The sequence below is a fragment of the Lutra lutra genome, chromosome 12 (assembly GCF_902655055.1).
Source record: "Lutra lutra chromosome 12, mLutLut1.2, whole genome shotgun sequence".
In the NCBI taxonomy this organism is placed as follows: domain Eukaryota; kingdom Metazoa; phylum Chordata; class Mammalia; order Carnivora; family Mustelidae; genus Lutra; species Lutra lutra.
Genome location: NC_062289.1, coordinates 65,188,646 through 65,202,090, shown reverse-complemented (window position 1 = coordinate 65,202,090; position 13,445 = coordinate 65,188,646). Strand labels below are relative to the sequence as shown.

The 13,445-nt window shown below is 54.7% G+C and overlaps 1 protein-coding gene across 4 annotated transcripts in view; it reads left to right on the top strand.

The window, feature by feature from the left end:
* HIC2 (HIC ZBTB transcriptional repressor 2) overlaps positions 1–13,445 on the top strand; it is a 34,040-nt gene that overhangs the window by 13,266 nt on the left and 7,329 nt on the right. For 2 of the 4 annotated variants that reach the window (XM_047697701.1, XM_047697698.1), the window contains exon 2: positions 12,214–12,311. In XM_047697701.1, coding sequence (XP_047553657.1) covers positions 12,286–12,311 — 26 coding nt within the window. In that variant the 5' untranslated portion in view covers positions 12,214–12,285. Of the gene's footprint in view, positions 1–3,669; positions 4,044–6,089; positions 6,247–12,213; positions 12,312–13,445 lie in introns of those variants that run through there. The other 2 variants (XM_047697699.1, XM_047697700.1) reach the window with 2 other exon arrangements.

Sequence of the window (13,445 nt, the reverse complement as noted above, 5' to 3'; positions counted from 1 at the left end):
CCTGTTGGGTGAGGCATGCCTGGGCTCCCAGGTGTGGAGGCCCTTACTTCTGTTGCTTTCTACTTACTGGGACAGAGTGATAGTTTCTGGGCTTCTCCCATGGGACTGAACCCTCTGAAGCCCTTCTTGGCATCTTGTTGGCATGTTTGCCTAGCTGTGTGGCCGGCCCTGCAGTGTTTGGGAGGGGGGCGTGTCTCTGGGAGATGCTCAAGTGAGTGTCACACAGCGTTAGTCTCTTGCACCGCTCCCTGTTTTCTCGGGGCTCCTGCACAAAGCATGCCAGCTTCCTCGGTTGACTTGAAAATTGTGCTCCGGGTTATTTACAAACATGGTAACGAGAGAGTATAAATTACCTGTGCACACATGCAGATGCAGTGGGCAACATGCGCCCCGGCTTCCCCCACCCATGTAAGAAGTGGCCCCTGGGGGCGCCTGGGTGGCTCAGTGGGTTGGGCCTCTGCCTTCCACGCCGGTCATGATCTCAGGGTCCTGGGATTGAGCCCCACATCGGCCTCTCTGCTCAGTGGGGAGCCTGCTTCTCCTGTTCTCTCTGCCTGCCTCTCTGCCTACTTGTGATCTCTCTCTCTGTGTCAAATAAATAAGTAAAATCTTAAAAAAAAAAAAGTGGCCCCTGGACACCCACCTGTGCTGCTCCCTAGTTCCCTGCCTCCCTCCAGGAATCACTACTCTTCTGAATTGAGGGTTAACCATTCCCTAGCTTTTCTTTGTTGCCTCCCTGGGCTTGTCGGGATCCTTGAACAGCGGGTGGCTGGGTTTTCGTCAGGTTTGGCCAGGTTTGGCCAGGTCTGCCCTTTGTGCTCTCAGAATCAGCCACTAATCTCTATTTTGAGATTCATTGAAGTGCTGGGGATAGCCGTGGTTTCTGCCATTCTGTCCCCTCTTGGAGTGGTCCAAGGTGGTGCTGTCCTCCATTTCATCGTCCAGCCTGCTAGCGGGGGGTTCGGGAGTTTTCAGGGGAGGGTCTTTGTTGGCTCCTGAGGAGCCCTGTTTTCACCACACGGCTGGCTCCACTTCTCCAGCCGGATACATGCCTGTTCAGTTTGTTTTCTGTTTCTGAAGCTGGTTTCGTAATGCTGCACAGTCCTCCCAGTACCACCGAGACTCCATTTGAAAAGTAGAGGGACACTGGGAGTGTTTTCCTCAAGTCCGGGTGGATCTCTGTCCGGTTCCCTTTCTGAGCTGTTGGCCTCTCCTCGGTTAGACCCTTCAAGATACCCCCGCTGGGCATGTGAGACCTCTTCTGTGAGATGCCACACCTGGAGGCTTTTCAGACACAGGGGCATAGAGGGTGAGGTTTTCTATGGAAGTTCCCTAATTTTATCCTTAAAAATGGCTTCTTAAAAACAACTGGGTGGGGGCGCCTGGGTGGCTCAGTGGGTTAAGCCGCTGCCTTCGGCTCGGGTCATGATCTCAGGGTCCTGGGATCGAGCCTCGCATCGGGCTCTCTGCTCAGCGGGGAGCCTGCTTCCTCCTCTCTCTCTGCCTGCCTCTCTGCCTCCTTGTGATTTCTGTCTGTGAAATAAATAAATAAATAAAATCTTAAAAAAAAAAAAAACAACTGGGTGCCTATGATGTTTCTACTCAACATTTTTTTTGCTTTTTTCATCTTTGATCTTTGGCTGTAGTTCCTTGAGCCATTTGTTTGAGTTGGGGGGTTTGCTATCACTGGAGCCAATGGGGCTTGTCCCTCGGTGCAGCAGCCCCCTTAGACCCCCTATTCCGGATGGCCTCGTCTGGTTTCTCCTTGGCTTCCTTCCTTTGACGTGCCCAGCTGGCTGCTCTGGGACCTGCTCAGGCGTTGGTGGAAATGTATCCTGTTTGTACCTCACCTGCCACTCTGAATTTTCTTTTCTCTTCTGGGCTTGCTTGATATTGGAACTTCTCTCTGTAGAAGTACCACCTAGCAGGTTGTTGTTATTTTGGGTGCCAGACACTGATTTTTTTTTTTTTAAGATTTTTTATTTATTTGACACACAGAACAAGCAGGGGGAGCATCAGAGGGAGAAACAGGCTCCCTGCAGGGCTCAGTCCCAGGACCCCGAGATCATGACTGGAACCGAAGGCAGACGCTCAACCGACTAAGCCACCCAGGCTCCCTGAGACACTGATTTTTACGGGGTTTCTAGGTTTTCTGTAGGTTCCTGGCTGGTCTGCGGAGTTCTCTGTTCCAAGATGGACATTCCATTCTGGGTGTGGCCATTTTGTCTTGTCAGTGCTCTGCTTCTTCTTTTTTTTTTTTTTTAAAGAGTTTATTCATTTGACAGAGAGCACAAGTAGGCAGAGAGGCAGGCAGAGGGAGAGGGGGGAGAAGCAGGCCCCCTGCTGAGCAGAGAGCCTGATGTAGGACTCGATTCTAGGACTCTGGGATCATGACCTGAGCTGAAGGCAGAGGCGCAACCCACGGAGCCACTCAGGTGCCCCAGGGCTCTGCTTCTTGTCATGTGATTATTATTATTAGTTGGTGGTTCAGGGAGATTATTTCCTGACCTGGGTCTACTTGCTAATGAGGACCAAGACGGGGCCCTGCTCCCCATCCTGAATGTTTCTGTGCCCTGTATCATATTCAGGTACATCGTACAGAGGCAACTTGTGCAGTTGCGGGTTCTTTTCAGATGGACATACTTGTGTAACCAGTGTCCAGAATGAGAAATACAACCTTAGGTCCCCCTTGTGAGTCCGTTGAGTCACCCTGTCTTCCTCTGCTCCTCGCCCTTGGACTTGTGCTGCCTGCTTTCCAACTTACATGAATGGAATCACATCACATAGTCTCTTTTGGGCCTGGCTTCTTTGGTCAGCAGTATGCTCAAGAGACTTGTCTACGTGCGTGTAAATCGAACTATGTGACCTCGCCAACAAAATTAGCTATTTTTAACCTATAAAAGGCACATTTGTATGGTCCTGTGCATATGATCAGTTGTGCTCATGGCTGGCTAACAGCCTCAGTACCTTCAGCTCTCCCCTGTCTGGTAGGTGTTGGGCTCCTGTGAGCAGGGCTGCTGTGCACATGCTTGCCTGGGTTTTGGTGTATACCTTGGAATGCGTTTTCTGGACCACAAGGTTTGCATGTTTTCATTCTAAAATATTACCGTTCTCTTTCCTCCTTGGGAAATATTCTTTTAGTTTTCTGCCAGCTAATTGAAGCTTCATCTTTACTGTCTGGCCTCAGGTTTACCTCCTGGCCAGGAGGGTCATGTTGTGTCATGGGGCAGGGCAGTGTTTCTTGCTGGCTTGCCTTGAGAATTTTGACTGGCCTGCAGCAGCCATGTGGGTGAAGGGTTGTCAGCTGCCCTTTCTTGGGAAGGACTGCCCTATATTGGGAGGTGTTTCTTCCTGCCCCCTGCTTTCTTAAAATATTTATTTAGGGACGACTGGGTGGCTCAGTCACTTAAGCTTCTGCCTTCAGCTCAGGTTATGATCCCAGTGTCCTGGGATTGGGGCCCATGTGGACCTCCCTGCTCACCAGGGAGTCTGCTTCTCCCTCTGCCTCTCTCTCTCTCTCTCTCAAATAAGTAAAAACAAAACAAAACCCCTTAAGATTTATTTGTTTATGTTTGAGAGAGAGAGCACGCGCCCACCAGCACGAGGCAGGGAGGAGCAGAGGGGGAGGGAGAGAATCTTAAGCAGACTCTGTGCTGAGTCTGGAGCCAGAAATGGGAGCCTCAATGACCCTGAGATCACAACCTGAGCCAAAATCAGGAGTCAGACCTTTAACTGATTGCGCCATCCTGGTGCCCCTCTTCCTGGTTTTTGGTCATGAAATATTTTAATATTTTTTTGTATGACATCACAGTGATAGAAGATGGTAGGAGTTTGAGTTAGTTTTGTTTTGCTTTAATTCTTTTAAGAGTCCTTAGTTGGCATAAGAAATTGTTAATTGCTAGGATTGATTTTGAAATTGTGGAGTTGGAGTTTCTTTATAGGAGCCCTGGGCGGGTAGTTGTAGAACTGTGACTCAGCGGTGACTCCCGCTCTCTGCCTCTGGGACTTCAGTTATCTCATCTGAAGGGTGTCCCCCGGGGCAGGTGAGATACTATGATAGTCTCTTTGCAGAGAGCTACCCAGGCTTTCCAGGTGCCCTTTTAGCTTCTTGTAGGTGGAATTTCCACCTCTTTACCACTGTGCCGTGCTGCTCGTCTCCTCCCTTGAGGGCCCTGCCTGCTTCCCAAACCCAGTGCCCCCTGCCTTTGGCCACGTCCTGTCTCTGCAGATGCCTGGTAACCAGGCTCCACCTCTGTCTCACATTCCAGGTCCACCGTTGTTGTTTGTTTTTATTTTATTTATTTATTTTGTTGTTTAAAAGGTTTTCTTTATTTGAGAGAAAGAGTGTGCACGCATCACAAGTGGGGAAAGGGGCAGAGGGAGAAGCAGACACCCCACTGAATGGGGAGCCCTACATGGGGCTCAGTCCCAGGATCCTGAGATTGTGACATGAGCTGAAGTTGAGTGCTCAACCGACTAAGCCATCCAAGTGCTCCCGAGGTCCATCATTTTTATTAATCACTCTGGGCTCGTTTATCTGGGAAACGATGTCTTCCCTTTGGGCGCTATCTACCTCTAAACACCCAGCGGCTTAGCGCTTACTACTTGGAGAGCATCGGGCTCTTGGAGCAGTAGAGAGCTTAGAACCCACCTTAGCGCTTCCCAGATCTGAATGTGCATTCGAGTCCTGTGAGGTTAGGATGCCAGTTCTAGTTTGAGGTCTGGAGTGAGGCCTGGGCAGCTGTGCTTCCTGCGAGAGCCAGGGTGGGGTTGCTGGTCCCTACGCCGTGCCCTGTGATGAGCCAGACCTCGGGGAACTAGGGCTCAGGGCTGGGGCCTCTCTGCCTCCTGATTGAAGTAGCTTCTGGGTTTTCCCTGGTTCCTTGCCTGATGGGAGTGGCAGATATCCCCTGCTCTGCTCTCCTGTTGGCCGACCCTCCCCGTGGGTGCTTCCTTGCCTCCAGGCTCCTGCCCTGTTGTTGCCAGATAGCCTCTCACCAGTAGCTCAGTCCCTTCCCAAGGAGAGGGCAGTGTGGGGGAGAGTCTGGAAGTGAGCATAGTTTTTGTAGTAATAATCATAATCTTTTTTTTAAAAAAAGATTTTATTTATTTATTTGACAGACAGACAGTGAGAGAGGGAACACAAGCAGGGGGAATGGGAGAGGGAGAAGCAGACCTCCCCCTGAGCAGGGACCCCGACGTGGGGTTCCATCCCAGAACCCTGGGATCATGACCTGAGCTGAAGGCAGACACTTAACCACTGAGCCATGCAGGTGCCCCTGTAATAATAAAAATCTTAAACTGCTATTCCCCTTCTTTAGAGTAGCGCTCACCTGCCTCTCCCCAGTGGCATTTATGGCTTGGCCTGGCCGGGTACACTTGCAAGACCTCGCCCTCTGGTGGTACCCTGCCCTGTGCCTTTTCTGGTGCCAGGTAACCCAGTCCAGTTGCAGGCCCCAAGGCCATCTTGATCTTGCTTCTGGTTGGCTCCAAAGCCAGGAGTGATGGGAGGGAGAAGACCCAAGGCTGCCCTGGAGAAGCAAGGTTTGAAGGCTGTGCAGTGTTCGGCTTCCTGCCAGGGTTCTCCTCGCACCAGCCCTTTCTCATGGTGTTGGGTTACCCAGGAGCTGGCCCACCCCTCAGATGGGTGTTGCACAAGATGAAGGTGGTCAACCCTGGCCCATAATGGGCATCATGGGGTCTTCTGTGGGGCATGAAGCAATTTCAGGACAGACTCAGAGTCCGGCTGGGGTGGATACACCTTCCCTTGCTGTTCAGAGTGAGCCGGCGGGTGGGCAGCAGGGCTGGCCTGAGGGGCAGAGAAGGATGCCAGCGCTGGGTCCCTGATGATTATATCACCAGTGCACTGAGTGGAACCCAAATGTTTATTTCGTAGAAGCTGCATTGGAGGGAGGGCTGGGCTCCTGGCATTTGGAGAGCCTGTTGCTTTCCAGGAGGATGGTCTGGGAGAAGAGCCAGGAGCTGCTGGCTGGCATCCAGGTCTGGGCTAGATTACGCGGCTGGGCTTGCCCAGAGCACTGAGTCCCACCCACCATCAGCCAGTGCCTGGAGGGACAGGCCAGAGAGGTCATGGAGGCCAGGGATGTTCTCAGAAGAACAGCAGGCACAGCCTGGGCACCCAGAGCAGCCTGCCTGCTGGAGGTTTGGGGCACCTTGTCACTTGAAGCCCCAAGCTTCTCAGTAGTCTCAGGCGATGAAGGAGCTGGGGTGACCTTATACACTGAGGTAAGGAGAACGCAGCCACCTGAGGCCCTGCTGTGATGGGCAGGTGGTGGTGGGCAGGGGGAGATGAGGGTGGAGCTGGAGACCAAGACCCCCTTTCTGACGCATGGAGGGGTGTCCTTTCTAAGTGGCGTCTCTGTCCCTGCCAAGGAATGGGAGGTGTGTGGTCCGTGGGGTAGGGAGGGTCTGACATCAGCTTTGGACCAGGCTTTGAGTCCTCATTCTGCTGCCTGCTTGCTCTTGTGACCTTGTGCAAGCTCCTTAACCCCCAGTGCTCATCTGTCCCTGGAGGTGGAGATAACACCTCAGTCTTCCCCAGAGGATGGACTGAGGCAGGGTGTGGTGCTGCCTGGGTGGGTCGGTAAAGGGGAGAGAGGCTCCTAGGGAAGGGGATGGAAAGACTTGGTGGAGGAATACAGAGAAGACAGATGTAGAGGGAGCGCCTGGGTGGCTCAGTTGGTTGAGCAGCCGATTCTTGACTTCAGTTCAGGTCGTGCTCTTAGGGTCGTGAGATGGAGCCCCAACCCCGGGCTCTATGCTCAGCAGGGAGTGTGCTTGAGATTCTCTCTCTCCCCCACTCCCCACTTTCTCTCTCTTTAAAAAAAAAAAAAAGAAGAGGGATGTACAATAGGACTCCAGGCCATTGGGCCAGGTGAATGCAGTTCTGGGCTTCTGGCCACACAGGGCTAGTTGGTGGCTTGGGGACTGGGCCTTGGGCTCTGGGCCTCGGGTTCTTCTGGATCCTGCTTGTACCTTCCAGGTTGTCTCTGCCGTGCCCTCAAGCTGTTCTTTTGCAGCTTGGGTGGGGCCAGGCCTTCAAGGAAGAGGTACTTGTTAGGGCCATACCTGGAGTACCAGGTGACCATTCAGGTCAGCTGTGACTAAGGGCCCATGCTGACCTCAGGTTCAGACTTGGAGGCACAGTAGCCAGCATGTTTAGGACCCTCTCTGACACAGAAGAGCTGAACCCCTGTGGATGTGGAAGCTGTCTTGTGGTTGGCTGTACCTTGCCCAGCACCGCCCCTCTGCTTGGCATGCTTTGTGTCTCCCACCTGGCAGTGGAGCTCTGGCTGGGTGATGGGTGGCCCAAGATTCCGGTGTCACCATTACTTCTGGCAGGTGTTTCTTTGGAGGAGGTCCTTAAGGAGATAAGGTCCTGTTGGGTGCTTTGGAGTGGGCCCCCCACTTAGCTCCAAAACTCCTGTGGGAAGTCCTGCTCAAGACAGGGAGGGCCACTAGAGAGGGAGGTGGGATAGCGAAAGTTTCTCGGAGATCTGGGTAAAGAAGCTGGCCCAGGGAGGGGAGGCAGGTGGGCCCCCTTTCCCTGTCCTTCACCTTCCTAGGGCCCACCCTTCTGGTTGGGAGGAAGGTGGAGAAGTTTTGTGATATTGGGAGGTCTTTCAGTCAAGGTGTCCACAGTTGCCTCTGGGGAGGGGCAGTGGGGAGGGGTGCTTGTTCCTGCTTCTAGGAGGCTAGACATGGGGTAGAAAGGATAGCATTTTTTCTGGAGCATACTGCTCGGGAGGGTCAGGAGCGCACCCTATGCCACCAGACCTTGGGTTTGGCTCCTAGGTGTGGGGGTGGGATTGGGGGGGGGGGCGTGTGTGGAACATGCTACTCTGTTTCCAGGAGGGATGCAGGCCCCATAGAGGTGAGGCTGTCAGTCTGGTCACCAGAGGGTACCACTGGAGGTTGAATGACCAGAACAGTTAACCTTTTTTTTTCCCTTGATTTTTAAGTAATCTCTACACCCAATGTGGGGCTTATACTCACGACCCTGAGATCCGTAGTCCCCTGCTCTTCCCACTGAGCCAGCCAGGTGCCCTGGAACAGAGCAGTTTTGAATGCCCAGGCCTCCTGGAGCCCAGGCTCTGGATACAGTGGGTGTCCACACTAAGTCGGGGCAGTTCCCATCAGATAGGTGGTTGGAATTGTTCTCCTGGGCTCTCTGCTAAAGCAAAGATCACTTTAATTTTATGTAACTCTATTTTTTTTTTTTAAGATTTTATTTATTTGTTTTGGTGGCGGGAAGAGCACACACAAGCGGGCTGAGGGAGAGGAGAGTGAAAGACTCTCAAGTAGTCTTCATGCCAAGCATGGCATGGAGCCTGACTAGCTTGATCTTATGACCCTGAGATCATGACCTGAGCGGAAGTCAAGAGTCAGATGCCCAACTGACTGAGCCACCCGCCCCAAAGATCACTTCGGTTTTAAAACTACCTCTCATGGCGTTTAAAAGGCTGGGCCAGAGCATGCTTTGCTTTTTTGTGGGATGCTAGGAAAAGGGGCCTGGAGGTTGGCCCCATTCTAGCCTTCCCATGAGCCCTTGAAGCTTTGTAGACTGCCTGGGATCATGGGCAAGTGCGGCTCCTTATAGGGCACTGTTCCAGGAGGCCATGTGTCTGTGCCTCTGCCATCCTCATTGGCCTTTCGGCTGGGGTGTTTTTGGGGGACAGGGTGGAGTCATCTTAGGAGTATCCTTGGCCTTGGGCTTTGACTACCTGTTGACCCACAAGGGCTGCCAGGCCAGCATGGAACCAGGAGGGACACAGATTTGGTCCTGTTGTGACCACTCTGCCCTTGAGAGTTTCTTCTTGTGTGCCCAGGCTACATGAGTGTTAGCTGGTCGGGAGCTGCTGAGAAGGGCATGTCTTGTGGAAACCACTGTTCTTTATCTCTTTGTTGGAATTTTTTTCACTATGAGGCAAAATTTATATGCAACTTGGTTTGGTACCCAGATTCAGGTAACCCCTTGAATTTTGACCAGCGAGACATCCGCCGTAACCCAAACTCCTACCAAGATAATAGAGCCATGTGCAGCCCAGAAAGTTCCTCATGCTCCTTCCCAAACAGTGTTCACCTCACCCTCTACAGGGTCTCCTAATTTTTTTCCTAATTTTTTTTTCTCCTAATTTTTTTTACCATGGACTAGTTCAGCCTTTTCTAGAGCTTCAAATAAATGGGATTGTGCATCTGTACTCTTGCATGTAAGGTTTTCTTCACTTAATGTCACAATTTTGAGATTTAACCATATTTGTGCATCAGTTCTACTTTTTTCCCCCCAGGATTTTAAAAGTAATACAAGATTATTTTTAATTCTGAATATTACAGAAACTTACAGTTTTCCTGTACTTCTACGCCACACTCTCGGTGATAATCTCGTTTATTGATTGGGCGTTTGTGCTGCCAAGATCTTTCTTTCCATAGGATGGTGTTGCCTGGTCGGGCCTTTCATGCCTATAGTTGAGGAGGTAGACAGGTGCAGGGAGCTCGGCCAGCCGTCCCGGCTCAGCTCTGTGGGCCTGGCCTTCGCTCGGTGGGTGTGTGTTTTAAAAGTCTGGGGTGTCTGGGTCCTGGACCTGCCCTCACCCTCAGAGTGTGTGTTGGGGGGACGCACCTCTGGCTTTTCTGTGGCAGGGACTTGGAGAGGGAGAGAAGGACACGAGAATTCAGCAGAGACCTGTGTGATTCTCTGTGTAGTAGCCCAGCTGGATAGGTAGACCATTTTGTAAACAAGGACCTGGGAAGGGAATCCAGGTGTTACAGCCAGGTCTGTCTGTTCGTTCTCCCTAGCTTCTGTGTTCACAAGAAGCCGGAGCTGGCCTTCCCCAGGGACTGTGTTCCTGCTGCCCTTCCCTGGGGTCAGCCTAGCTAGGGTCTTACCCTGCCGCCCCCCCCCCGCCCCGCCCCGCGCCCCCCCCCCCCCCCCCCCGCAATGGGCTAGGTCTCTGCCTCAGAGGAGGACCTGATGATCCCGTGTCCTAGATCCTGGGCTCCTTGGAGCCAGCGCTCCGGTGTGCAACGGTTCTGAGCTGGGTGTGGATCCTCGGGGCTGATAGGCACGTTGCCTGGGCCTGCTGCCAGGGGGCTGCTGGGTGCCAGGATCTGGTGCCAGGTGGTGTCCTTATCCCAGCCTGTGGGCTCCTGCCAGGGCTGGGCACCAAGCCCCTGTACCCAGTGGGGCACTGCGCTGCCAGCTTATGGGGCCAGCCCCCATAGTCCAATTTCTAGTTACTGGACACCCTGCCTCCCTCCCTGGGGCTGTAGCCTCTCAGGCATTGGCTCCTCTTGCTCCTATACCCTGTGTTGAGCTATAGGGCAGAGGATTCCCTGCTGTTACTCTTCTGGGAAGAAAAGAGCAATGTTTTGTAGGGGTCCTGGCCTCGCAGCAGTGGGGCGCCCCCTCCCCTGTGGGGAGGTTAACATTTTGTGACTTATAGAATGTGGCAGGTGTGGCCCACATGTGGCCCGGCCTGGGGTGGGAGGCAGGTATGGTGGCATCCTGCTGGCTGTGAACTCCCAGCAGGCAGCCCTGCTGTGGCCCCACCCGTGGAGGGCACCTGGAAGTCCCTTCTGCCCTGTCCTGTGGAGTCCCTGTGGGGAAACTGGGCCCCAGGCTGTCTGATCCAACCTGGGAGACCTTGGTTAGTCACCCTGCCTTCCAGTGGCTGGTGAAGTGGGTGGCAAGGCTGAAGCAGTGGGAACCTGTGGAAGCCCCCAAGTCCTATTCTTCTCTAGCTTTGCGTGGTTCGGTGGTTGTGGGCCTGATCTCTGACGAAGGCAGGTAGTCCCTAGCTGCGGGGTCTGGTACGGGCTAAGCCAGGGGCCACTGTGTGGACGCTGTGCCCCGGCCAGGGATTGGGTTGCCCTGAGATCTGGTGGGGAGTGGGCATGGGGGCACAGGGCCATGTGGCGGGCATCTGGTCGGCTCGAATTCATTGCTGTGGCTCCCTGTTCATTTTTCAGGGTTGCTCTCACCAATGCTAAGGTGGTCTCTGCCCCCCACCCCTTCCTAGCCTGAGTTCTACTCTGTCCTGCTGGCCACCTCGCTACCTCTAGTGTCACCTGGCAGGAGAGCCCGAACTCTCTACATAGGCAAGGGATCTGGGCCTTCATTAAATGCAGACGCAGATGCTCTCAGGCCTCTGAACCAATGGGGCTGGTTCTGCTGCCATCTGGGTCATGGGGGGGATCCTGGACCAACCATTCCCCCCCACCACCACTTCACCATACCCTCGGGCCGCCCCAGGAGAAGAGAGCTGTGCTAGGGGCCAGAGAGACAGCTGGCAGGCTGGAACTGAGGCCTCCCAGCCACCCCGCACCCCGGGTCTGGTCACATTCCTGAGGGACCTGCTGAGCCTCCCTGGCCCTGGGGGTGGGGGAAGGGTGGGCAGGGATGGGCTCCAGGCTGCTGCAGGCCTCCGCCCCCACCCTTGGCTCCATTCCAAGGGAGCCCAGGCCAGCCCAGTGGGGTGCAAAAAGCCAGAACCTCAGGATCGCCCTCTCTGGGACCTGTGTCTCTGGGGTGGGTTGGGGCAGAAGGAGACCCTTCGCATCTGGCGGCAGCTGCCAGCAGCTTTGGCGGGCTGGTATTGAAAGGCCTGGCCTGCAGAAACTCCTGCGAGGGGAGGCCATGTGGTCAGACTGGGCCAGGCAGGAGGGGGCTGGGCCCTCTGGGCAGGGAGGGGGTGGCGGGAGCAGATCAGGAAGGGAAGGAGGCAGGAGAGCCAGAAGCGGTTGAGACTGGTTCTTATAAATAGCCTATTGCACTAGTGCCTCCAATTTTGACCTTTTGTTATGTAAATGTAGCCAGCCTGAGAAGGGCCTTGCCCAGGCCTCCTGCCACCAGGCCTGCCTGCCTGCCTGCCAGGAATTACGTGCCTGCCACCAGCTCCCCTACAGGCCTAGGTAGCCCTTAGAGTGCCCTAAGTCTCCCGGGTGGGAGGACAGTGTCAGTCAGCCCTGCTGAACTCTCCAGACCTGTGACCTTCCCTGCCACTGGGCCTGACTGTTGCTGGGCACTGTGGCTGCTGTCCCCTGCCTGGCTGCCCCTGGTGTCCCAGCCACAGAGACCCCAGATCTTCCTGGGAGTGAGGGCTCTAGGACCACCAGGTGCCTTCCTTTCACTGTCCCTCCTACCCTCCCTTGTCTGTCTGTCTGGGTGACTCTGTCCCATCTTCTCCTCCCCAGGTGACCAGGCATTGATGCACCCCCAGGGAGGCCACGCGCTCAAGGAGGCCACCCCCGCTGGCTGCTGCTCACATGGTTTCTGGGCCTCTGGCACTCCGGTAGGCTGGGTAGGGGGAACTGGCATGATGGAGGGAGGGGGGAGCTTGGGGGAGGGCTAGCTGGGCCGCCCTCATAGCCCTGCAGTTCTCAGCCTGGTCCTTTGTGTGCACACAGTGTTGGGTAGCGTGGAGGGGAGGCTGGGGCCCAGGGCCCACGGCCCTCAGCCTGCAGAGGAGGGGCTGCTTTGGCTCACAGGCTCTTGGAGAATGGGACCTCCTGCCCTTGGCTTGTCCTCTTGCCAGCCTGGGAGTACCAGGTATCCTGAGTGCTGGTGGGGCTGACACTGCATTTACCTGAGGCTGGGTGTCCCATCCAGTGTGGAAACTGTGCATCGGACTCTTTGTCCTGCCTGGCTGGCTGAGGTGCAGGGAGCAGCAGAGGGTAGGTTCCCTCAGGACCCAGGCTCTATCTAGCCTCTGAGCCTGCTATGTAGCATCAGGCCCTGAGTGCTAGCTTGCAGCTGTGTCTACCCATGTGTGTTCACAGTGAGTTCTGAGGGTGCCTTTGGGGTGTATGTGGGTATTAGGGTTTTCCTCTGTCTTTGCAAATAAGGGCAGGCATGGGGCAACGGGGCATGGGAAGTGTTTGTGTTACCGGAAGACAGCGAGGGTGTGATCTCTCTAGACTGCCCCAAGGGAGGCAGGACTGGGCTGGGTACACTGGTAGTGGCAGAGGGGGTCCCAGTGGGGCAAGGCTCTGAGCAGTCACTTTCAGAGATTGAGTCCTGAGCCAGAGGACCTGAGAGCACCCTTGTCAGCTGCATGGCACAGAGTTGCCTTTGGGAGGGTGCATGTCCCCTGAGGGGCTGGAGGGAATAGGGAGCCACACCTTTGTGCCTCAGGTCCCGCTGCTCATTTGGCTGTGTGCCTGGTCAGAGCACCCCACTCTCAGTGACCCAAGTGCATGCTGTTAGAAAGCCCACCTGTACGGTTCCTGTGGGGGTCAGAGGCCTCTCTCTGTTTATTAATGACGTCAGTTAGTGTCTGTGCTGGTCTGGCAAGGCCAGCTGGCTGCCTTTCCCAGGGGCCTGGTGGTGCCAGGGGCTTGATCAGGCCCGCTTTTCTGCTCAGCATCTAGAGACCCAGACTGGGGTGCTCAGGGCCCTCCTGGGGGGTGAGGCGCTTGTGGGATGG